The sequence below is a fragment of the Abramis brama genome (genome assembly GCF_963993115.1).
Source record: "Abramis brama genome assembly, chromosome: 13".
In the NCBI taxonomy this organism is placed as follows: Eukaryota; Metazoa; Chordata; class Actinopteri; order Cypriniformes; family Leuciscidae; genus Abramis; species Abramis brama.
In genome coordinates, this window is record NC_139975.1 from 36004802 (window position 1) to 36031613 (window position 26812).

General features: G+C 39.2%; 1 protein-coding gene across 3 annotated transcripts in view; it reads right to left on the reverse strand.

The window, feature by feature from the left end:
• The window catches only part of flt4 (fms related receptor tyrosine kinase 4), a 75044-nt gene that overhangs the window by 19277 nt on the left and 28955 nt on the right, over positions 1-26812 (reverse strand). For all 3 annotated transcript variants that reach the window (XM_084132405.1, XM_084132407.1, XM_084132406.1), the window contains exons 3-13: positions 25916-26190; positions 19824-19951; positions 17659-17842; positions 14494-14636; positions 12463-12634; positions 11201-11318; positions 8913-9079; positions 6559-6724; positions 2523-2649; positions 1858-1966; positions 8-349 (exon numbers count right to left, since the gene is read on the reverse strand). In XM_084132405.1, coding sequence (XP_083988531.1) covers positions 8-349; positions 1858-1966; positions 2523-2649; positions 6559-6724; positions 8913-9079; positions 11201-11318; positions 12463-12634; positions 14494-14636; positions 17659-17842; positions 19824-19951; positions 25916-26190 — 1931 coding nt within the window. The remainder of the gene's footprint in view (positions 1-7; positions 350-1857; positions 1967-2522; positions 2650-6558; positions 6725-8912; positions 9080-11200; positions 11319-12462; positions 12635-14493; positions 14637-17658; positions 17843-19823; positions 19952-25915; positions 26191-26812) is intronic.

Here is a 26812-nt window from a genome sequence, read left to right on the forward strand (position 1 = left end):
GCTTCACCTTTGACTGGGATGTACTTGCGGTGGCAGTGTTTCTCCCCAGTGCGCCGGTTCTGCACCTCACACACGTAGTTGCCCTCGTCCTGCAGCTGGATGCTGGGGATGCTGAGCTCCAGGACCCAGCTGTTGCTGTCGGTCTGGAAGGACAGATTCCCGCCCAGAGACTCGGCGTACTGGTGCAGACTCTTGCAGTCCAGCTCTGGAGGAACGGCCTGCGGGTCCAGGCGGTACCAGCGCAGGTTCTCGTAGCTGTAGTTATCTGCGTTACACTTCAGGCGCACCAGATCCTGCTCCAGAGGGTCCTCAGAGGGCTCCGTCTCTATCCCGAAGCCTTCTGGGATAGCTACACAGTAAAAAAAACAAAAACTTTTTTTTTAACCCAACCATTGGGTTACACATATTGGGTCACTATGTTGGGTTATTTTTTAAAAAAAAGTTGGGTAATTTTTTTAATCGTTGGATAATTTCTAGTAATAACCCGGCTGTTGGGTTAAATACGTATGTTGTTAGTACACTTGTGTATTTTGAATTTATGTACACAATTATGTATATTTACATTAAATTCTAGACTCAACAATATTTAGTTTGTGATTTAAAAATATATTTGTTGAGACATATTTATTGTTTTATACAAATAAACAATCTGTATTTGAAAACAAAGTGTATTTTATTAATTTAAATAAGGTCATGAATAAAAATAAATAGTTAACTGTTGGGTTACTTCTAACCCAACTGGCTTTTAACCCAATGAATTGGGCTAAAATAACCCACAGTTGGGAAGGTGCTACACCACTTCATAGTTGGGTCACTCGTTGGATTATTTTTAACCCAACATTATTAAGCGAGTAAATAGGAAAGCAATGCAAACAATGTTTAAGTAAGTTGGACGACGCATCTCCACTTCCATCCACTGTAGAAAAATGAAGCCAAAATATCCTAGAAACGGTAGCAGCTGTCAATCATGACGGCACACCCCATTTTTACAGCATCAAATAACTAAATAAAATCTAACTTATTGGAAAAACACTTGAACATCCAGTACATCCTACCTAAAACTACCTAAAATGACAGAAACCATCTTTTGAAAAAATTGTAAATTAGATTTTTTAGTTTGAGTCGCGTCCCATTCGATTATATGGAGGGGCGGAGCTTATGACCTATACTGCATCCAGCCACCAGGGGGCGATCAGACGCTTTGGCTTCACTTTTCAGGACGTGTGCGGCACACTTGGTCTGTGCACTTTAAAAAATGTATTGTAATTTTAACAGTTAAAGATGGTAAAAATGCTACAGTAAAATGTTCATTGGTTAGATTTACTGTATGGTAAACTGTAATAGATCTAACGGGACATTTCATGCGATTTTACAGTAAAATACTGTTAAATGTAAAAATTTTGTAAATCAAAACACAAAAGTAATCTAGACCACAAAAGGAGAATTTTTAGTAAAAAAAAAGTCCCGCTCGCGCTCGTCCATATAATGGCAGTGAATAGCGACAAGCATCAAGCTTTAAAAAAGAAGCAAAATGAATTGATGTGATACTTTTGCATCTTTTTATAAAAGCTTGATGCCAGTCGCTATTCACTGCCATTATATGGACGAGCGCGAGCGGGACATTTCTTTACCAAAATTCTCCTTCTGTGGTCCATAAAAGAAAGAAGGCATTAGAACAACACCAGGGTGAGTAAATGATGACTTCATTTTCATTTTAGGGTGAACTGCCCCTTTAAGTACAGTAGTAGTGACCACCATCAGTGTCAGTTACAACAGACCAGGTGAAAGAAAGAATTACAAGCTGAATAGCGATTCAATTAAAAACAGCTTTGTTGAAAGTGTGCTGGTGAGACTCACTGGTCACGTAGAAATATATCAAGTGTTCATCTATTCCCACTTTGTTCTCTGCCGAGCACTTGTACATGGCCGACACATTGGCGATCTGAATGACCACACGGCCGACAGTCTGTGGAAACAGCACCAAACATTTCAATTCAAGATTAGAAAAAATGTTTTGATCACAGCAAAAAGACATTGTTAAAGGAAAAGTTCGTCCGAATCATGTTGTTGTTTCAAACCGGGACAACATTCCCTCGTCTGTGGAAGAGAAGATATTGTGGAAAAAAAAGAAAAATCAATGGGGTTTTGCGTTCAACAGAAGAAAGGGGTTTAGAATGAGATAAGAGTGAATAAAGGATGACTGAGTTACTCTCACAACTCCCAGGGTCACACACAGGAAGTGACCTCACAGGTGTGACAGAAAACAGGAAGTGAGTGCTGTGTTAATGTGTTTATTCCGTCTCCATCCAGGAAGCAAGAACTGGATGATGGGTTTAAATACTTCGAAAGTGGAAATTGTAACGCATTCGCCCCCCCCCACCTCCCTCACCCTGGATGTCAAGTTTGGGAAGTCTGGTGGCACATGACAACACTCAGGGTTCAGGCTGCGGGCACATTAATTTGGTTCAGACATTTATGGGAAATCTTCAGGAAATAAGAATAATTCAAACAGGAAGTGAAACCTTTTCTTTCCCATCCACCATCTCAGTCACAGCCTCAATGCTCTCGATCGGGTTGACGGCCTGTTCGGGATCCAGATCTATCCAGTTCTGGCAGATGGGAATCTTGTCCCGCTGTCCCCTGCGACCCCTGTGAGAACACACACACAACGGTGAAGAACATGGCAGGAGGTCCAGTAACACTGCTCCTTCATTAATGAAGAACTACACGAGTAACGCACTATTAACACTCCAGTAACTACTGTTAACTAACAAGAAACTCTGATTAACGAGTTAGTAAGTAATAGCGCTCAGTTGAATGTGGTAGTTCACTATTAGCTAATCTATAACTACTATTTTTCTCATACCTCACTGAAGACTATAAGAACTACTATATACAGGCTCATAATTAATATTAATAATGCATCATGTATAAAATAAGGTAACTGTAACCCATTAGTAATGAATCAAGTGTAACTACATCTTTCTGAAGGAACTATTCATTATTTGGATCAGTTTTCTAAAGTGAAGATCATGGCTAGTAATGACTCAAGTGAAGAATAAATCCATCAGAAAGAATTACTATTCAAAATCTTACAAAAATCTCAAAAGCTCACAATGACTTCAGTCAACATTAGAGAGTTATCATGTTTTTCACTTTAGATACTGATCCAAATTATTAAATTAATAAGGATGTAGTAACACTTGAGTCATTACTAGTGGGTTACCGTTACCTTTTATTATAAATTATGAATTATTCATGTTAATTATGAACCTGTATGTAGTAGTAGTTAAAAAATAGTAGTTATTGATTAGCTAATAGTGAACTAACACGTTCAACTGAGCTCTATTACTTACTAATTCGTTAATCAGAGTTTCTTGTAAGTTATCAGTTACTAGAATATTAATAGTGTGTTACGCATGTGTTCCTGTGTAGTTATTCATTAATGAAGGAACAGGATTATAAAGTGTTACACGAGGTCAGACTTACAGATCATTTACCGGTCATTTCATGTAGAAACTCTAAGAATATCACTCCCTAACGTGTGTGTGTGTGTGTGTGTGGGAGAGCGGGAATATCAGGATACAGGACAGATCCCACACCAGGAAGAGCTCTGAGATGAGTCTGCCTTCCTGTGTGTGACGAGAGCGAAGTAAGGAACGACACACACACACACACACACACACGCACGCGCTAGCCTTTAATTTAAAATAATTAACACAATGGGTCAGTTGCAAAACCTTGTGTATGTATTATTCTATTCAAAGCTGAGAAAAGTACATATTACAATTTTCATTAGACTATTTATATCAAGACTTTTCTTGGAATTTAATAAAATAAATGTATAGCCTTTTTACAATATTTAAAACATATCTTTTGACTTTTTTCTCTGAGTTTGTTGCGGTGCATTCTGGGATTGCCTTCATTGCCAAGTATATACGCGATGCTGTTTTACAATTATTTACATTTATTAATTTAGCAGACGCTTTTATTCACAGTGACTTAAAAAGTTATTCTTGTTAAACTCGTCATGAAACAGAAGTTGCGCTGGTCTTTTCTCCTCTATAGTGTCGTATATCTGAGTGAAACAAATGTGGGCGGGGCTTGATTGTGACTGTGGGGAGTTGATTGGATGGTTGTGGTTTGCTATTGGCTGATCTCGTGTGAGTGACAGGTTGCCTTGCCCTCGTTATTCTGATTCAAGATTATTGACACAATAATGATGTGCACCGATAAATCATTTATTATAAACACTGCAATATTCAATAAAAAATGTGAATTGTCCATTTTGATTTCATGGTGACTGAAGATATCATAGAAAGCAACATATGTATAATATCTCTTGACCTGTCCACAATCCTGTATGAATTTATTTACTCCGCTTGATGCAAGGATACATACTGAGATTTTGATCAAGACTCGGTCTCTCAGAAGTCAGCATGATGTAAAGCCAGTTATATGTGCATTTATAATGATAACTATATTCGCGTTCACACCAATGCACAAAAACTTTCAGTTTACTATAAGCGTGCGATACAGTTTTGTGGCCCGTCGCTGTAAACGCTTGAGTGGATTCTGAGCGGCTGTCAGTGTTTTTATCGTATCAGCTGGAGAAAATCATTCTGGAAGTGATTCCAATGATTTCGTTCCTCTGTGTCGTTATAGTTGTGGTGTGACTCTACACTATTATTCAGGGCCATACATACACTCGTGCACTGTAGCACCAGGCGCGACTCAAGTGTGTTTTTTCTAGTTTCAGCCCGACGCAGTTATCATTTTCTCGTCCTGCGCCACGTTGTTTAAATAGCAAATGCATTTGCGCTCATCTGTGTGCCCATGGGCTGCTGGTCTGAGAACGAGGTGTGTGTTCAGGAGCATTGTTGGAGCGTTGCTATTTTGAGGAACTGAAATAGACTGAGCCATTGACCAACTGAAACCTGCTCTAAAGTCAATGGCGCAGTTAGGGTTAGTTATTTTATTATAAAATTATAAAAATTAGTTATTTTTATTATTTAAAGAGCGAGTTAGTAATGTGTGCCTATAGGCGGGTCCACAACGCACGTACGCTCTGCTTATTACACACACACTGACGCGCAACAGCACACAAACCAGCCAAATATTAAAAATAAAAGGATTACAATGTAAAAGAATAATATTGTGTCCATAAAGATACGGTGGAATCCGACTTGTCCTGTAGATGGTCTGCTTAATGATTTAACCTCACACACACACACACACACACACACAGCTTTAACTTTGCGCACACACACACACACACAGACACACACACAGCTTTAACTTTGCGCACACACACACACACACACACACACAGCTTTAACTTCGCGCACACACACACACACACAGACACACACACACACACACGTACACACACACACGTACACACACACACGCACACACACACACACACAAAGCTTTAACCTCGGGCACAAACACACATTCACACACACACACACACACACAGCTTTAACCTCGCTCACAAGCAGATCCGTTTCCTCGCTAGAGAAGTGTTCAGTTTTTCCACTTGCAAATTCCTCAATGTACGGTAAATAGCGAATCCGCCATGGCGCGAGTGCAACTGGCTTTTAAAGGGAATGGGAGATGAGACTCTGATTGGTTTATTGCACGTTACACCTGAAACACACCCATTACTCATTAAGAGAATAGAGACAAAACACACTCATTACTCATTAAGAGAACAGAGACAACCCTTTTAGATCATGCGCCGGGAGTGGCGACCATTTTTCCCGTCGTTAAACTAGCAAAAGTGGATTCGGACACGCACTAAGTGCACTTGGGCTGTGTGCTTTAGACCATGAGCTTAGATCCCTAAAAATAGGGCCCTTAAACTTTATAGTTATCTTCATTGATGTGAACGGGCCTTACCCAAACAGCAACATAGTGCCGGCCCAGATCCGGCCCACATCTGGGGCGTGTGGAATCCATGTGTGCCAGATGTGGGCCGGATCTGGGCCGACACTGTGCTTCTGTCTGGGTGAGTTGAGATCAGGATATCTAGGCCTCAGCTGTGAGTGTGTGAGCAGAAGGGAAGATCTCTGTCCGAATGATTACGCTGACGTCCCTCCACACCGGATCAGATCCGGGCCGTCCTCGTTCAGGGCCAGAGGATGCTTCGATCTGCCTGTCTCCGGGCTTCCTGATGTTTAGACGACAGGCCTCTGCCCTTCACACTGCTCTCTCCCAGCCGAACACTATAAATAACCCTTATCTCCAGTGTGCGCGGAAGAAGAGCTGCCACTCGCTCAGCCTGCACTGCAGAGAAAATAAACAACGCTTCTGAAAACACGGGGAAGAGTGTCTCCGACCTCGAAGAGAGCGCGGGCACGACGCCAAACGGGACAAAGACTATCCACTCTGAACTCAGCGTGAACTCGTCGCGTTCGACATTCAGTCGTGAATGGAATGGAGTTGCAATGCGCTGCCATTATAAAGCTTGGAAGAGCCAGGATATTTTATTATATAACTCTGACTGTATTCGTCTGAAAGAAGAATGTCATATGTGTTGGAGCGGGGTCTTACGGGGCCCTGCGGGAGCTGTCGAGACTGCAGGGGCTCCAGGGCCTCCACTGCCAGCGGACCGAGGCCGGGGGGGAGCCGGTGGCGGTGCAGGTCAGGGTCTGGCGACTGCCCATCCGGTACGGGTTGGTGGGCGTCGCTGCTTCCTTCTCGTGGATCTGAGGAGGAACTGCACATGCACACCAAATAAGACAAATATCACTAATTGCAGAAAAGACAAAAGAATCTGTATCACACTCTAAAAAAATGCTGGGTTGTTTTAACCCAACTTTGGGACAAATATGGACAAAATCAGCCATTGGGTTGAATTTTTTAATAACATTTTTAACCCAACGTTTGGGTTTGTTCATATTTGACCTAAAGTTGGGTTAAAACAACCCAGCATTTTTTAGAGTGTATGCAAGCCAGACAAGTAATTTGGCGATGTCACTTTGTAAAGAAAGACTACACGTCTGCGCACACATATAGTCAAACGCGCACACCTATAGACTGAACACGTGATCCGCATGTGCACGCCGTCAGCGTTCTCACAGATTCACGTTTTTGAAGTTTACACAGAGATGATAAAGTTGTTCAAAATGTTTAAAAACTTGCACATTGGAACCTGTTTCAAGGTTTGCGTTCTCGAGCACCGAACACTGCTGTCGTGCGAATGAACGTCCAGAACGCATTCAAAGTTTCTGTTTTCAGTTAAAACAGTGTCGTGTTATCGTTAATAACTAATGATCTTTGCGACGGAAGATCAATCAAAACTAACTTTAGCTGGACAATAACTTTATTCTAGAGCCGCTGTAAAGCCAAACAATCTGTTGCATTAATTTCCATTTATACTGTAAAGCTGCTTTGAAACAGTCTATATTGTTAAAAGCGCTGTATAAATGAAGGTGACTTGACTTGACATTAACATTAGCCGTTTCCATCCAAAGTTGAGAATTTAACTTGTGTGCAAAATTGGAATATTGCTTAAAACATTAGTGAATAAAGCAGTGTTTCCATCCCATGTGTTCAAGAGAACAAAAGCATCACTTCCTGGTGAACTGGAGCAAAATATCAGTAATAAAACTGTAAGTTTCTGGCTCTTTTTCCCTCCATCATAAATGAGTGTGTCTCAGAGCGTCAGACGAAACACAGTAAACGCTGTCATGTTCTCTAGCGTTCGGATGCTGGTGTTCGGGAACACACTCGTGTGAGACGCTTCTGGAGAGAATTAAACCAAATCATTCTGATGACAGACTCGCATTTGAGATGCTGCGATGCCAGTGGTCCACTGGTTACTCCAGTTATCCAATCACAGCTGACGCTGTTTTGTTGCACATGGAGGGATTTATTCAAAAAATGTGTTTCCATTGTAGTTTATGTGCATTTCCTCTTATCAGATAAAAAAAGTTTTGCCTTAATTGAGTGCATAAGTTTTTTAATGCACATTTTTAGAATTCATGTGCATCTTTGTGTTTCCATTCGGCGTTGTTTATATGCAATATTCCAAAACGCACATACAAATGGGTGGATGGAAACATAGCTATGTTCACCAACAATGAAAAATACTTCTAAACCATTTATTAGACTTAGTTAATGTTAATTTCGACATTTACCAATATAGTTATTGTAGTCTATTTTTATTTCTTTTAAATTGTACAGCACTTTGGTACGCTATGTGGTTTTTAAAGTGCTTTATAAAGACATTTTGATTTGATTATTATTTCTGTGAAAACCGTGAATCATTTTCTTTCCAGGATACCCTGATGAATAGAAAGTTCTAAAGAACAGCATTTATTTGAAACATAATTATATTTGTTATAATGTAAAATTCTTTATTGACACTTTTGATCAATGTAATGTGTTTTTGCTGACACACATTCAATTTACAAGTTGAAATGTTTAAAAATGTTAGTCCATGTCTGTTAGCTTTAGGGCCATCTTTATGCTAGTGCGGGATATGTTTTAAGCATATGTATAGTTAGATTGCCTCTTTCAGAAGGCTGGCTATGTCATAGGTTTATATATGTTTAAATATGTCTCGTGGTCCTGGCCTCATTCCTATGTATGTATCCACATATAGTGCAATGTTTCCATCCACCAATTTTTATGTGCATTTTTGCGATATCGCATAAAAAAAGCTGGATGGAAACGATGCGCATGAATTCTAAAAATGTGCATAAAGAACTTTTGTGCTCAATTAAGGTGGACAGATTTCCCTTCTAGTGTTTGTACTTTACCTACAATTACCAACAAACTTTCAGTTTCCAGCTCATAGTTTTAATCATCGAGCAACAACAACCCTGATTACTATATGGATCAACCTAATATAAAACTGCAAATATTTAATAGCGACATCTATTACAGATTGAGGGAGTTACCATTGACGATGAGAGTGAAGTTGAGGCTTTTCTCCAGGGCCGCCGGAGTGTTTTTCAGGATCAGCATGTATTCTCCAGCGTCTTGCTCACACACATCTCTGATCTCCAGAGCCTGATGCTGAACCTTAAACCTTAAACGTTTGCTGACCGGCCTGCCATTCTTATACCTGCACACACACACACATCACTCACCACATAACACTGTCTGGAGGAAAAATATTTGTAACGACAACATGAAACTCACAGTCATATCATGTTTCGTTTCATTATCGTGTTCTGTTTAGTTTCTTTGTCATGATTTTCCCTGTCACTGATTTGCTTGAGTTCGTAGTCTGTTGTCATGGTTTCCGATTAGTGCACACCTGTTCCCCGTTTGGTAAACGATGTGTATTATGATGTGGTTAAGCCTGTGTATTTAAGCCCTCTGTTTCCTCAGTTCAGTGTTCTGCTTCGTCAGTGGTTAATGTGTGCAGTGTTCCTTTTAAAGGGAACTCGCTCTGCGTCACATCGCTGTGGGAACGCCCCTGCGTCTGAGGAACTGGGAGAATCTGAGGCCTCGGCACTCCAGTCTCCTGCATGTGAGGAGCTAGCGGAGATTAGCACTCGCGCGGTGGCTAATATTGACTGGCTCGCAAAGAGACATGAAACAAAGCAGCGAATCAAGTTAGATGAACGCTTCCTGCAACCATTACCTCAACGTCGGTGCTTGCCGTTCTTTCCCAACCTCCACACCGAGGTGTCGAGATCATGGAAGAAACCAGTCTCGTACCGTGCGTTTAGTCCACAAACATCAACACACTCTAATATCCATGGGCTCAGACGACACGTTATGGGGCGATGCCCAGGGCTGAAGAGACGCTTGCGAGTCAGTCTGCATCGTCCCTGAAAGCATTTTTCTTATTTGGTGGGTAAGGCGTATTCGGCGGCAGGTCAGCACACAACGTTCATTCTTTTCTTTCAATGTCCAAGTTTCTCACTCTTGAGACTGTCTTTCTCCTCGCTATCTCACCTCTTAAGAGAATTGGAGACATTCAGACCCTCTCAGTCTCTCCCTCGTGTCTGGAATTTGCGCTGGCATAGTAAAGACTTTTCTTCACCCTAGACCGGGTTATGTTCACAAGGTTCTTACTAATATCGTAAGACCTAAAGCACTGCAGGCCTTCTGTCCTCCTCCCTTCTGGACGTCAGACCAGGAGAAACTAAATCTGCCCAGTTAGGGCCTTAGATGCTTACATCCACAGAGCTGCCCTGTGGAGGACATCTGAACAGTTGTTTGTGTGCTTTGGGTCACCTAGCAAGGGGTGTCCGGTATCTAAGCAGAGGATGAGCGAGTGGGTGGTCGAGGCCATCTCACTTGTTCATGAGTCGGCTGGTCAGCCTTCACCTTTGGCTGTACGGCCCACTTCACTACTATGGCTGCTCTCAAAGCATTGCTGTCAGGAGTTTCCCTCCAAGATGTTTGTGATGCGTCAGGCTCGTCCTCACTGCACTCGTTCGTTAGGTTCTATGACCCTGACCTCGGCTCCACTCCAGGGGCACGGGTGCTTTCGTCTTAGTGTGCACTTAGAAAGGGAACATCCCTTGAAAGGGAACGTTTCGGTTACGTATGCAACCTTAGTTCCCTGAAGAGGGAACGAGATGTCGCCCTGCCATACTCCCGGCATGCCCGTGATCGACTTGCTTCAGCCTATCAGAAGCTGACGCTGTTTGGTTCAGGTGTGCTTTATAGTTTCCTGGTCGATGACGTCACATGACATTGCGTCACGCCATTGGACTGATTTCATACGTGCTTCACGACGCAATCACGCAGGGGCGTTCCCACAGCATTTCGACACAGCGTCTCGTTCCCTCTCCAGGGAACTATACGTTTTATGTTCTTGATGTTAATTAAAAAATCTCTTCATTATTTATTCTGCGTCACACATCTCATTTTTGGTTTATTACGACACACACCCGTGACAGTAGTGTTGGAAGAAACAAAGCTTTTCGAAACTTTTAATCAATTGAACCACTTGCTTTGCAAAATGATTCGCTGTTTTGAGCTCAGGCATGCATAAAACCTCTTTTTACAAACCAGACACAAATGGTATATTGAAAGTGTAATCTATTAAATGCAATTAACAGATCATTTAATACCATTAAATATGAAGTGTCTGTATAATGTGTGTTATTTTATTAAATTGCAGGGTAAATTCTTGTTTTATGGAGAGCTTGATTAATCAGACCAATAAGAGACTTTTAAAGGTTTCAAAGTGGTTGGTGTATTTTGGACATCTCTGAGGCCTTACCACTGAGTTTCGGGTGAGGGGTACGCCGACACTTCCACCGGCAGCACGACTGATTTTTGTCCCTCTTTGGCCTCGATAACCGAGCCATTCCTGTAGTCCAGGTTGATGAAAGGCTTCTCTGTGTTGAATTATGGAGAAGAGTTGTTACATTAGCACAATTAAACATGATAACTCTAAATTACCTGGTTTTATTAAAGTCAAAAATAATGTTTAATTTTGATGAATAAACCAAAATACATTAATTTATGTCAACAAAATACATTTATATGGGTTAAATCGAGTATAAATGCTGTTTAAGGTAGCAATGTTGTATTTAAAGGAGTAGTTCACTTCAGAATTAAAATTTTCTGATAATTGACTCTCCCCCACGTCACCCAAGATGTTCATGTCTGTCTTTCTTCAGTGGAAAAGAAATGAAGGTTTTTGAGGAAAACACTCCAGGATGTTTCTCCATATAGTGTCTTCAATGGGGTCCAACGGGTCGAAGGTCCAGATGTGAGTTTCAGTGCAGCTTCAAAGTCTCGACACGATCCAGCGAGGAATAAGAGTCTTATCTAGACAAACCAGCGGACATTTAATAACAAAATACACATTTATATACTTTTATCCACAAATGCTGGTCTTGCACTAGCTGTGATGCGACACACATTACGTAATCAGGTTGAAAGGTCAAGCGTGACATAGGTGTAAGAACAGACCCAGTGTTTACAACGCCAACGTGCAGAGACTAAGTCAAATGCCATTTACAAAATAAATAAACAAATAAAAGGTAAAACAACAATGTTTGAAGATCGTTGATGATTGATGATTTTGAAGCTGGAGGAGAAAATGAGATACATTTATAAACCGGAACACGCTTGACCTTTCACCCTGATTACGTAATGTGTGTCGCATCACAGCTAGTGCAAGACCAGCATTTGTGGATAAAAGTATATAAATGTTTATTTCTGTTATTAAATGTCCGCTGGTTTGTCTAGATGAGACTCTTATTCCTCGGCTGGATCGTGTCGAGACTTTGAAGCTGCACTGAAACTCACATCTGGACCTTCGACCCGTTGGACCCCATTGAAGACACTATATGGAGAAACATCCTGGAGTGTTTTCCTCAAAATTCTTTTCCACTGAAGAAAGACCTAAACATCTTGGATTACGTGGGTGTGATTAAATTATCAGGAAATTTTAATTCTGAAGTGAACTAATCCCTTAAATACATATAACGTTTAATCTTATTTAAGTTTAAAGCAGCATCATCTGTGCGCTACCGTAGACTATGACAACAGTAGTAAGATGGCGTGTCTTCTCCAAAGTGCTGGCCGAGCAGGTGTAGTATCCGCTGTCGTTCACACGGGCACTCGGGATCGTCAGGATACTGGAGGCTTCCGTGACTTCCGACAAGACGTTACGCAGCGGCTGAAATCTGGCTGGCCGGTTCTCCTGTGACGAAACATCTCAGATTAGTGCCTGTGGTGTGTACACTTACATTTAATCATTTAGCAGACGCTTTTATCCAAAGCAATTTACAAATGAGGAGAGCAATAGAAGCAGTGAAACTAACCACAGGACAACAATATGCAAGAGCTATGACTCTTCCCAGTTTAGTCTAACACAGTATTTTTTTTATTTTTTATAGATATATAATAGAAGAAAAACAAACTGTTAGTATTAATGGATCAAGTGTAACACTTAAAATACTACACACAACACTTAAAATACTACACACTATCACATGACTAGCTTTTCCCTCATGTTGAAAGGTCACTATAGCTCCTGAAGAACTGTCTTAGATCACTGGGACTTATTGAAGCTGCTTTTTCTAAAATTAAGAATTGTTTAATCGTGATCTCATTATTAATGCATAAAAATCAATTATGTATTATTTCAATTCTAAATTATTTATACATCAGGGTAGCATTTGCTGTAGTGTCTTAAACTTATTCACTAAAACTTTAAAATAATGTCTCATTAGTTAATGCCTTAAATAACAGTCACTAAAAATGAGAAATGCATTTGTTTTTATTCATTTATTCAACTTTGTTCATGTTAGGTAACACTTTACAACAAGTATACAGTAATAAAGTGCTTATTAATAATTTGCAAACTATTAGTTTACAGTTAATTCAAAGTTTATATATTGTAGTTAATATATTAATAGGCTACATAGAAATAGGGAGTTCTTCATTCATTGTCACTGTAATTTACAAAATAGTGTAATTACAGTGTAATTTTATTATTGTCTAATTAGCTCATATGTAAAGAGTTAGATACTGATTTTTATGCTTTGTTAACAACTTATTAACCATACGAGTGATGTCCAGTATTTTAAACCAGTAGTAAAGGAGTTGTTGATGGTTAATAGTTCTCTCTTTAGATTAGGTCACGAATATAAGTCATTAATTAAGTGCTTTAAATAAACCTTTGTTTATTTATTTATTTAATTAGACATTAATTTCATTAATATTAAGCGTTCCTTAAAATGTATACGTAAATGCATATGTATAGAGACTACTAGAATATAAAAACCATGAATTAACTATAAGCTAATAGTTTGCAAATACAGTACTTTATTACCGTAAACTTATTCTGAAGTGTTACCAACTACGAATGTTCATTGTTAGTTCATGTTGTAACAGTTAGATTCGGTGACTTTTATTTTGAAATTCTGTTCCGTTTCCTTTTGTTCCTGTTTCCGAATTTTGAAACCGTTATGATTATTTTTAAATAACTATATCAGAGCATTTTGTGTGTATTTTTACATTGTAGAACAAAACGTCCAAGTTTCATCATCTTATGTTTACCACAGATCTTATTTTACTCATAAATTGAAAAGCCCCATTCTAAAACGCCATTGGAAAATCTGGAGGGAACAAGTGGCGATTACTCTTCCAGGTTTTGACATTACAACCCGGGCACTTTATTAAAATAATGTCACAAAAATGGTCTTAAAAATAGTATTTATTTTCTTTATGAAAAATATACTTCTTTGGCAACATGTGCCCTAAACATGAAATGCAAACACAGGAGATGAATTAAAGCTGAAGTAGAAATAAAATGCTGGACTATTGAGACAGCGTAAATAATGAGCTGGTAGATTTACGAGCGGTAACAGCACAGGAGTGTAATAATAATATATAACGGTTTGCAGAGATTTATTACTACAGAACGCAATCACACCAAAGCCACTGCGCTTTCGCTCACAGGCCAAGACCTTCTTTTATTCAACACAAATTAATTAGATAAAGGTCATTTATTGTGAATTGGACAGGTCATGCTGTCTCTGATCAGCGTGTGATTACCTTCTGTCCAGGATAGTCCCAGAGGAAGTTGACGCCGGTGTCGTGCTCGACCCGTGCGGTGCAGTTGAGCTGGAGAACGTCGTCCTGCAAGAGCTCCACCGCAGAGTCCTCGGGGAACAGCTGGAGCTTGTAAAACTTCAGGCCTGTCGGGTGTAGCACACATGCACGTGTCAGCACTTTTCACACGCCTGATCACAGCCGTGGATGCAGTTTCGGTTGTGACACCTTTACAACTAAAGTGATGTTTATCCATGCAAACGTCTCTAGATGCTCTGGGTTTAATGTGTTTTTATGCAGGTGCGAGAGTGTTCTGAATGGCTCGAGTCCTTCTGAAATCACGTACTGTCTGAGAAGACAGAATTTTACAGTTTTATATAGTATGAATGTAATCTGGACATACTACATTCGCCATGATGTCATTATCATGTGACCTATACCAGCATCAGTTGCGTCGCTTCACTGTCATTCATAAACCCTCTCCCATGGCCTCATGGGATAGGAAAAAGTCCATCAGATGAACACTTCAGAATCTGACCACAAGCAGTAGGTCATCCGGTACTTTTTGCCTATATATATATATATATATATTCAGACATACTACTCTGATGGTATACTGTTTTTCGCCTACTTTATAGTTGTCATATTCAGTTTTGGTTTCTGATTAGTTTTGATGGACTCTTAGTTTGTATATCATTAGGTGTCCCAATTCGCATCCTAATGCACTATTCTATGGTGTTTTGTAGTATAGATACTGTGTGTAGTGTGTTCACACTGAAGATTCCCAAAAAGAATGTTTAAATACATACTTGATAAAGTGTGGGATGTTGGACACTTCATACGCTCGACTGACACAGCTTTAATTACAGAGGGAGAGCATCAGACTCCGATGATGAATGACTAAATCGCCTTATAACAGTCATACACTGCACAGTTGAGTACACAGTGCACAAGTAAATAGTGTATAAGTGCATAGTGTAGTGTGTGGGACGCAACTATTGTTTCCTGTATTTCCTTTGTTTCCTTGATTGTCATGGTTCAATTTTGTTGTCATAGTTCCTCATTGTTTGATTGATTACTTCCACCTGTTTCTAGTTTAGTTCTCTTTCCAGCCCTCAGTTTGACACGTGTTTGCTCCTGTGATTTCCCTTGGTTGGATTAACTTCTTAGTTTTTCGGTTTATAATAAAAGTGCTGCATTTAGATCCTCTTCTCCTCGTTTTTGCCTGACCCGCCATGACAAAACAAGACCGTTAATGGTTTTTGTGTTGGATTCTAGTTCTAGGTGTACATTAAAGTATCTTTTGTCGTTTGTGTCACGCATCCTCTTTGTGGATTGCACACACAGCACCTGTGACAATAGTAGGGAAGTGTTTGATTTTGGACGCAGCATATGAGATCTTTTGGCCGGTTTCATCATTCACCATGTGAAAACGCCAGTCGGATTACTTAAAAAAAGATTCGATCCACATTATTTGAGGCATGTTAAAGTTAAAGTGTCTTTCTGCTGTCAAATCTGCACTGATTTTTATCAAGTAAAAGCAAGAATGACTTTAATATTGTTAGTAGCCATCATTTATTAGAAAAATTATGAGTATCAAATATGATCATCAGGCTTTTGAGGAAGGTGTATTTGTTCATCTCTCAATCATCATTGTAATGCATTGCATTATATAAATCTAAGCATTTAAATATCATCTTACTAAGACATATTATTGGCAGAAATTGATATTGATTTACATTGCAAGCTTTTCATCTAACTTTTGTCCATGTAAATATCAGCATCTGCACCACATTGCATATTTTCCCTCAGTTTGAGCCTGTTTTTCCTCCATATTCTCACTATAATGCCAATGCGAGGTCTTCTTTACTGCTGTCCTTTCGACGTGTGAGTTCAGCATCAGTGATAATAACCTCATTAATCTGAATAAACCCCACTGTGACTTTGTGAGTTGTTGGTTATTAGACATGCAGTGTTTATTAGAGGTCAGCTGGTAAAGACGTAATGCAACGCAAACTTTTCATTTTCCCCTCTCGAGTACAGAGAGGCTATTGATCTTGGCAAATGCTTCGTATGAGCCCCACTTTAGAGGAATGACCTCGTTTATCAGGGTAATGATAAAGCTTTCCGAGACGTCCCTCAGAGGACGGGAGAAGATCCCAACCGGCTCCAGAACCAGAAAACCTGCTCAACTACATGGACGAATCTGATGGAGTGAGTAAAAACACCTTCTTGTTTTCAATATGATATGTAACGTGAAGTCACAGATAATTATACCTAATCAATCAAGTCACACTTCAGCAAGTTAAACAACAATGTATATGGCGCACAACCCAGGAAAACATGTTCCTAGATCAACAACCTTTGTTATTTCTGGAACAACATCTCTATTAACCAATCACAGCGCTGGTTAATAATGCTGTTTCCACCCAATCCTAAGCGTCTGATCTAAAGAATGGGATTGAGATGTGATCGTTCACATGACTGATGTTTGATGTTGGACATGAGTATCTGCCAAATGGTTTAAATGTAAAATATAAATGATCTTTCTTGGCAATATCACTTTTGAAACTGCATTTGCAAAACATTTCAATCCATGTATTTCCAAGTAAAACATAGTATTCAACCTCCTCCATAGCATCTTGACACATCCGGCTTTTTTCCCTAATCTATTATTATTTGATATTATTGCTATAATATTATTAAATAAGTGTTAACCATTAAATTAATGTGTTAACTACGGGCAGGGTTTTAGAAAGGCAGCATAACCTAGATCAGTACTTTAACCCTACAAAGCCTGACTTATGAAAAAAAAAAAAAAAAGGTTTGCATATGTTTTTTATAGAGTATCATATTTGACAAATCAGGCTTTTATGGCTCATATATAGTATGATAAAGTGAGAATATAGAGTTCACATTTGAGGAGGAAAGCAGCTTAGTTTTATTCAGAGGCTCAAACTGAGCAAAAATATGCAGATGCTGATATTCATATGGACAAAAAGTAAAATCAACGTGATCTTTATAACAGTATGGCAGATACTTACATAAAATGCATATAAATATCAGTCGTGACTGTCTCTGCCAATAATATGTCTTAGTAAGATGATATTTAAATGCTTGGATTTATGATCAAATTACAGACATTCAAACGAATTGAACAGGTCTTACCTGTGAGGTGCACAAAGTATAATTTGGATTTGTGCTTGGTGTTGTAGACGGAGCAGAAGAAGTAGATTTGGAAAAAGCTGGAAGTGCTGACATAGATGTCATACATGTGCCTGGGAACCGACCAGCCCCTTTTATTATTCCAGGTGATCTCACTGCTTTCTAGAAGCAACGGAGGCTCGTTGAACTGTACCAACAACAGCAAACATTCACATCAACACCTCAATCAAACTCATTCAGACCAATGCTGCAATCTAATGCATGAGAAACTGATGACTGTGACTCAGTCTAAGCAGATGTTAAACATCGAAAAATATTATTTGTATCTTTGAAAATTAAGTTGCATGATAATTTGAAAAAAATGCATTGTATTATAGAAATTTAGGCGAAATTTCATGGACATAAGAGGACCGTTGTCTATAGCGCATGCACTGTATAAAGCACAGCTCACACAGAAGTCACAGTCAAACCAAGCAGCTTTCTGTGAACACGAGTGAAATCTGCGAGGGGAACTTGTCTTCTCTCACACAAAACTTCCAATCGTACAGATTCTTACTGACATTTCGCCTGTCAAACACTGAGAAGCCGTAAATGTGACCCTAACTTTATTCTGCTCTCTAATCTCCATTCTAGTCACATCCGAGTTCTGCATCTCGTTTGCTTTAAATCAATATATTCTGTCATCATGTCACTCATAATTCCCCATGGAACAAACTGTCAAAGCTGCTCCTTTCCATAAAATAAAAATTCATAGTTATCCCTGAGCTGTCGAGTTCTGCTGCAGTTTTGATTAAAAAATATTATGTCAAGATTTGAACCCTTTCATACTGAGTAAAAACTGTACCGCTAGACTATCCCACCTGACACTCTTATAACTAACCAGTGAGTGTTTAAACCGGTCAAGTCTGTACGTTTCATAATTATCTACAGGAGGGTTTGGAGAGAGGGCCTATGGTTGACCTTTATAAAATGGTGTAATAAAACTCAGGGTTAAAAAAAATATTGATTTCTTAATTCTAAACGATTCTCATTTTGAAGCATTATTTTGCATGTTAATGCATGAACAAAGCTTTGTAGCTCCACCATTTCAATAAATCACATTAAGCTTTATTACTTCTGATGTAAAACAAAGTCTCAGCTTTCAAAATCTGTCAGCTTCATCACTAAATTCAGTCAATAACTGTGTTTTTGTGTCTCTTGAAGTGATCATCTCTTCCTCTTTACTAGTTACATCAGCAAATAAACATCAGTGAACATCAGAAGATACAGAACAACTCCCTGAACTCAGTCATGTCTCATGTAATCCATCAATCAGTGTTTCAACCGCAGAAAGACGTCAATAAAACAATATAACGTCACATTTACCTCAGAAAAGCCGTTCAGTGATCAGAAACTCGATAGTCAGCTAGAAAAATAGAGCAGCATTTTGATAAATATATGCCCTATATTGCATAATCATTGTATTTTTACTCAACCTGTTCTTCAATATTTGATGTTTTTATGTCAGCCACCATTTAAATGTTTATATTTTTAAAAAATATAGTAGTTTCAAGTAGAAACATAATCATATCATTAAAAATGTATTATTACAATGTTAGTTTTATAAAAACTTCCATAATGTCAATGTAAGTAGCCTACAAATTAGTTAATTTTAACCTTTAATATTATAGTAATGTACCAACTTGTGTTCCCTATATAGTTTACAGCATTATTTGGGAGAGATTGTCTTCCTTGAGGAAATTTGCCTGATACATTCCCAAATTAATCATTATTGAATATCGAAGCGTGTTAATCGAAATCAAATTGTGAAATTGTGTCGATGCCCAGCCATTTTAAATAAGTTTATTTGAACAAAGTCTAAACTGACCCAGATCTTTCTGCTCTATTTCAATAGGATTGACATTACCCAGTGAACTCAGAGCCCATCATTTAAGATGACCTGGAGAACGACTATGTTGCTGAAAAATCTCCTGTTTTTATTTCCCTTGGCTTAGAAAGCTATATGTCACTTGAGTTCACAGAGGGCTGAAAGTTACACTTAAGCTGTGTATACAGTAACTGTCAATCATGGGTTCAATCTCTAAAAAAGCACAAAAACAAAAGATCCCCTCGTCCATTGAGCAGAAACAGAGGGATGAGGGGAGCTGGAAGAGTGTTGGAGGACCTACCAAGAAGAGAGTGACTTTCAGGTCAGGATCTGAAACCAGACATGGCACTTCGATGTGTGTATCCGAGTCCGTTATTAAGATGGTCTCAAAATCATTCCCGTTCCTCATGATGAATGGATTTTGTGGGTCTGTTTGTTTGAAAGAAAGTGACATTAGTTCAGTTGTCTGTAATTTATCTGTTACCTCAAATCAATCCCCACAACATTACAGGACTTCTTACTAATCAGGACTTTCTGATCATACAATAATATAATGCCAGAACAGAAAATACTTTCAGATGTTTGATATTTGAGCTGTGATGTTGCTGGATCTACAAGAGTCCTCATGTTAGCACATGCCATTTTTTAAAGTGCCTCTGTGCTGAAAATCCAGCTTTTAATGTTGTTTATATGTCTGTGGTGTTTTTAATCTGCTTTAAGACAAACCATGTGTAAATTCAACACCAGTCGAAGTCGACACCACTGCTGAGTATTTTCTCCTTAAAACTGCAGTGAACCAAAGACAGTCTCAAAAACACGCTTTGAAATCGTGCAACAATTGAAATTGTGATTGTCAACAAGTGGATCTCTGAGCTGAGTGAGTGAGTGGAGGCGGGGCTCATTTGCATATTCATAGAACCGCGTATGCTAAATGAGGCAAGGGTGTCGAGTTACATTCAAGCCGTTTTAAGGCATGAAGACATTTTTTTCCAAGGAAAAAACTTTTAAATATGTCATTTTGGTGATCAAAGATGAGTTTTAAGGGATGAAATTATTCAATAGTCTCAATAGTCTCAGCCTCAGACACCATGTCGACAGACCGTTGACTGAACGTCTGATGCACACACGATGGGAAACACTTCGGGAGTTTCAAAGTCAAGTCGTCATCCTATTGGCTGAATTCTACAGGGTTTCCCAAAGACGCGTTTGTCGTGTTCTTTAGAGGTCCACCTAGAAACAAAAATGCTGTGATGCCAAACCCCCTCATGGAAAAAGAAAGCTGTCATGTTTACAACTGTGACAATAAGCGCTTATCGTGATTATCTTAACGCTGTATTTTCAAAAGTGTGAGAAGTTCACAGCAAAGACTCTTTAAAATACGTCCAAGAGTTTTACACTATTGCAGGGACATCGACATTACATTCCTTGGCCAAAGTAAGCTCCTGCCGTCAGTCTGAAGATCTGCCTACGAGAGACTAGCGTCTCAATAAATGATGACACTTTGGCATTTTCTGCGCAGAATAGCGTCCATCTTGGTTTTCTGACTTGTGTAGAACGAGGTCAACTTGAGGTCCAGGTCCGACATCCAGCATCCGAGGTTAATGGAACGCACCGACAGTCTCAGTGATCGTGAGTGTGGCGATAAACTTCTGTACTCAAGGGGGCGATAGAGTTTCCTTCAAATGTTGGTGCCATTAAACCAGATGTTTTGTGGTCTGACACCAGCTGCGCTTGTGAAGGTAGAAGCGCTTTCACTCACTTTGGGTAGAGCAGATTATACTTCAAATTGTCCTAAATCATGGTTATACTGTCAAAACATTGTGCATATTTTAAACATTTCTTGTGGCGCTTTACACTTGCTTTCTAGGCATCATGTGATGAATTTTCCATAAAAATGTATCTTCTGTAGAGATGCTTTAACTAAACTGAGCTTGTCTAATCATTGATGAACTTCAGACAGTTATTGAACAAAACTGAATCAACATTAGACTGACTTCAGCTGAATAATGGCACAATTGTCTTGGTTTAGAGCTTCTGTACAGCAGAATTGAATTCTGTTTGCATCAGTGATCATTATTTCACTGTTTATCACTGCTTTGAAACAATCTGTACCGTATGAGTCACTTTATGAACAAAGGTGACTTGACTGTACACACATTTTTTAAAAATGCTAATCAACAGTGTGTCACAGACGCAAAGTCTTTAACCCAGAATATTCCTTTAAAGTCAAGACTTAACATTCCACCTCCAGTTCTTTGCCTGAATACACACAGTTTTCGCCAGATTTAGTCTGTGGATCACCCTGATTATATCTAAGAGGGGAGATTTTTATGACACAGCTCTATCAACAATCTCCAGCACCGTTCCTTAAACCACTTAATACGAGGCTTTCGTCCTGGTCACAGTCCATGTGTGTGGGACTGCTAAAACAAACCTCTCCACTGTTCACTTTCTAGCTCTTTCTAAGCCTTTATTTGAGCATCACCTGCTGAAGCCCACATTATTCTAACAAGTCTGATTCTTCCTCACGTAGCTCAAAGCAATCACTCCAAGCTGTCGGAGTCCAAACAAACCTCCGTATCTCGCGGTTTATGTTTCTGCCCCGCGGTGGTCTGCACACACAGGCATTACAGGACAAATACACAACTCCTCACAGCTACGGTGCTTCACGATAAATCATCTGGAGGTGAACTGTTTTTTTTCTGAAGAGATTGGGAGGCGCTGGAGGGCATGACATGAAGCCATAATGCCGACAGCTCGGATTCAAGAGGCATTGGATAAATGAAGCCACATGCAGCCGGGTGCCATTCTGCTCTCCGCTCACTGCTAATTTATATCTGTGATTTCAGCTGGCTCTGATCAGCCCCCTGCCGAGATCTGTGGAAACGGCTTCGGCATGTTGTCAGGAGAAATCACCCGGCTTTTCACACGAGTGAGCGAGTCAGCAGGACGTCTGTACCTGTCTCTCCCCGGGCCGCTTTTAATCCTGGCTCTTAAAACGCTGTCAAGGAATGAGAGTAACACAAGGAAAAGCTGTCCGATGTCACAGGCTCTTTGATCAACTGGTGGAAAACCAATTTGTTACAAATACAGAGCTGGATTGTGGAGCGTAAATAAACAGTCCCCCTATGAATTGTTAAAGTCTCTCATTACTTACTCACACGTTTGCATAAACACAGCCACTATGTTAAGACTGTATGTGTCTTTAGATCTAGTTTGACCAACTAGCATTAAACTATTCGACTGATCTATGTTTAAGACTAGTCTAAGCAGTTTGTGCAACTGGCTCCTGTATGCTTTTATTTATTTACTTTTCTGTAGAAGACAACTGAAGTGTCTTTTAGTGACAATAATAATAATAAGATTTATGTTATATAGCACCTTTAAAAGAAGCTTCTCAGTGAAAACAACCTTAACAATACAAACATTAAAAAGCACATTTATAATAAAACACTTTTCCCCTTGTAGTCAATAATTGTATCCCTTAAAACTCATCTCTGATCACCAAAATGACATGTTTAAAGGTTTTTTCCTTGAATCTTCATGCCTTAAAATAGCTTGAATGTAACTCAACACGCTTGCCTCATTAAGTATGCGTGGTTCTGTGAATATGCAAATGAGCCCCGCCTCCACTCACTCACTCAGCTCAGAGATCCACTGGTTGACGATCACACGTTGATCTGATTGGTTACAAGGTCGTTTGTGACGTCAGAAACACCAGCGATTTCAAAGCGTGTTTTTGAGACTGTCTTTGGTTCACTGCAGTTTTAAGGAGAAAATACTCAGCAATGGAGTCGACTTATGAATTTACACATGGTTTGTCTTAAAGCATATTAAAAACACCACATAGACACATAAACAACATTAAAAGCTGGATAAAGATACAAAAATTAAAAAAGCACATAAATTATAAAACACTTAACTAAAAGCCAACCTAAAGAAAAAAATTGGTAGCACTTTATTTTACAGTCCTGTACCACATTATAGTTGTTACAATAACTGTGTAATAGCTAGGTACTAACCCTGATCCTACCCCTAAACCTCACCTTAACACAGTTAGTTTTCTTATTTTACCGAGTACTTTCTAACATTTTTAAGGGCAACCAAACCATTTTAAGGTAAGATTTAAAAATAACTGTCTGTCAAGCTCCAAAAAAGGCCAAATATAACCAAAAAAAAGGCTCACATGTTATATTCCATGTCTTCTGATAGTATACACTAGTTTTGTGTGGTGAACAGTCCAAAATCACTGATAATCGTGCAGGAATCAACGACGTTTTGGTGTCAGTGAACTAATCCAAAACAATGCAATCATGCACAGTGTCCAGGTCCATCGTTTGGGATAAATGTGAACTTCGGTGGCTTTTTGGTCACTATAATCTACTGTTGTATGGGAAAAACTGCCTTGAGGTTTGTTAAAAATGACTTTTGGGTTCAACAACAATAACAAAAACAACAAAAATTGTGAAATGACACAGGGAAATGGCAGAATTTCCCAGTTTTGGTTGGTATTTAAAAACATATTCTGTAAAGTTGGACTGGAATAGTAGGTCCCCAATAATAGTAGTCCCAAATAAACGTACAAAAATAAAAGTTTTTTTGCTGAAAAGGCCTCTTTTATATATGAATCCAGACAGGCTTGACATCCAAATGTAATGTTAAAGAGTAAATTAAACTATAGTTACACTCCCATCTGCATTAGTGAGGTGATAATACGCTCAAATCATCAAACTCAACATAAATATTCTTCATATTTATGATAAGGAGGACATTGGCAGGGTATGTCTTCTGTAACGGTGATATATCAGCAGATTTGGCATCATGTAGCGTCTGTTTATTCACTTTCTTATCTTAAGTTAATTCAGTATAAAGGCTCTTTCGTAACCGTGGGCCGTCTCAGGGGCAAAGCAAACATGTTCTTAGCGTGTTCATGTTTAATCTTCTCTGATCTTCTGAAGAGGGCTGATGTTTTGAATGATGTCTTTGTCTGTTCCCCAAAGAAAATAGAAACTTTAGACAAAGACAGCCCGGCCAAGCATTCTTTGAAGGGAGTCGAATAAAGACGGGATTTGTGATTTGGTTTGCCTCAGGAAAATGCCACAAATTGCAAAAGGGACCAGACATTGATATTCAACAACTCTATAAGGATACAAATGACTTATTTTAAAGGAAATGTTTTCCTTCAGAAATAACATCTATTCTTTCAAAGGTTAAGTATGTATTTGCACAAATGGGCTAAAGAATGAGGAAGAACTGCAGTCCATTTGTCCAGAACTACAGGCTCAGTCTCGGGAAACGATAGCATTTACACACCATTTGAGTCCTCGCGGCTTCATGCTGGAATAATTAACAAGATACTTAGTCACATTATTTTTTAGACTGAACGGTTCTCAGTGTAATGCATATAAAGCAGAGTCAGAGATTAACGGGGGAATGGGGCAAAAATGGCACCAAAATGAACAAAAATGCCCCGATAAGGGGGTAAAAAAGCCCCAGCTCAGTTAAACTAAATCTGTTATGGCTGTTGCAGTTAAAGTGAAATGTGAAAATGAATATAGATTGCGAAATTACATTTTGATTTGCTTATATTACGTCAAATTTCTTTTAACATTTTTGCAGCATTGAACACTATAACCAATCGGACATGATTCTGTTGAGCTTATGATGAATGTTGATGAATGTTGATGATATGATGAATCTTGAATGTAATGGCCAATCAGAGTTGTCTCATCATAAACCGATCGCAGAATCTGCGTCAAATGGAAGTGATGGGGAACCATTCTTTGCCTGCTTACTCCATGTCATTGATTTCCAGTCTGAATAACCGTTTTGTCTTTCATACTACTAAAATAATGTAAAGTCTCAATGTGAAGACAGTTTTCTAATGCGTAAAACCAATTCACGAACAGTTCTTAGCTTCAGTTTTGTCTGTGTAGCAAGAATACGACGTGCCGTTTCCGCACAAAAATATATTCTACTAATCGACACTAATAATCATTAATACAATATCAAGAGTGATAATGATTTTTTTGTCATATTATTGCAGTCCTACTTGACATACTTCATGTAATTTACATGAGGGAATGACAAGGTTGCATATTCTTCAAAGTCTCTAAAGCTGAAGAAAAATGGCAAACATAAATCTGAGACTGTAACCCAGACTGCAACATAGTGTCGGCCCAGATCCGGCCCACATCTGGCACATGGATTGCACACGGCCCAGATGTGGGCCGGATCTGGGCCGTGTGCAATCCATGTGTACCAGATGACACTATGTTGCTGTCTGGGAATGTAAAGAAGAATAAAGGACATGTAGCCTTTTTAATAGGAAAATGATATGAAAATGGAGTAAAATAACATTAATGAAGCAAAAGAGAACACTTCAGCTCTCACCTCGCACAAAGACAAAAGTGCTGGCTGCCGTGGTCCCATCGATGACAGCTTTGATGTCCTGGTAGAAGCAGCGGTAGCGTCCGGAGTCATTGGCCTGGGCGTCGGGCAGTATTAAGGACTTACAGTAGGGTTTCCCAGCCTCCCCTTGACACTCCTTCACCCTGACGGCTCTGTGGCCCGGCGTGGGCCCGGGAGACTGCTGATGCTGACGATCAGTAATCTCGATTTTAATCAAAGACTCTTCAGGCCAGCTCCAGTCCAGAATCCGCTGTCCCCTGGAGTATAATCACACAAAGTCATGGCACACAACCTACATTTTGAGCTAGAGGAGATAAAATCTGAGTGAAAAATGTGTTTATACCCACAACTTCAAGACAAAACTGACTAATTAGATAAAGTTTGATTAATGTTCCTCCTTTAATATAAATCTATGTGATTTTTTTTTGTTTTTTTTGTAAGTCTAAACCAGTGTTGGGGAAAGTTACTTTTAAAACTAATCGCTTGCAATATTGCGCTAGTCCCTAAAAAAGTAACTACTTGCATTAACTAGTTACTTTTTTTGGAAAGTAATGCATTACATGACTTTGCGTTACTTTTTGTCACCTGAGCTGGGCTTGCATGCTTTTAATAACAAAAAAAGTTATATTTTTGGCAAAAGTAAAGGCCCTTTCACACCATGGGCCCTATTTTAATGATCTAAGCGCATGGTCTAAGTTCAGTTAGGGTGTGTCCGAATCCACTTTTGCTAGTTTGCCATTGAGATGAGTAAATGTTCACGTTTAGTCTAGAACTACAGTAACCATCATGTTCACACACAGCGCAACGTTACACATGCAACACTTCCACAATTCCTCTCTACATGAGGACAGGAGAGCTGTTACTTGTAATGCGTTACTC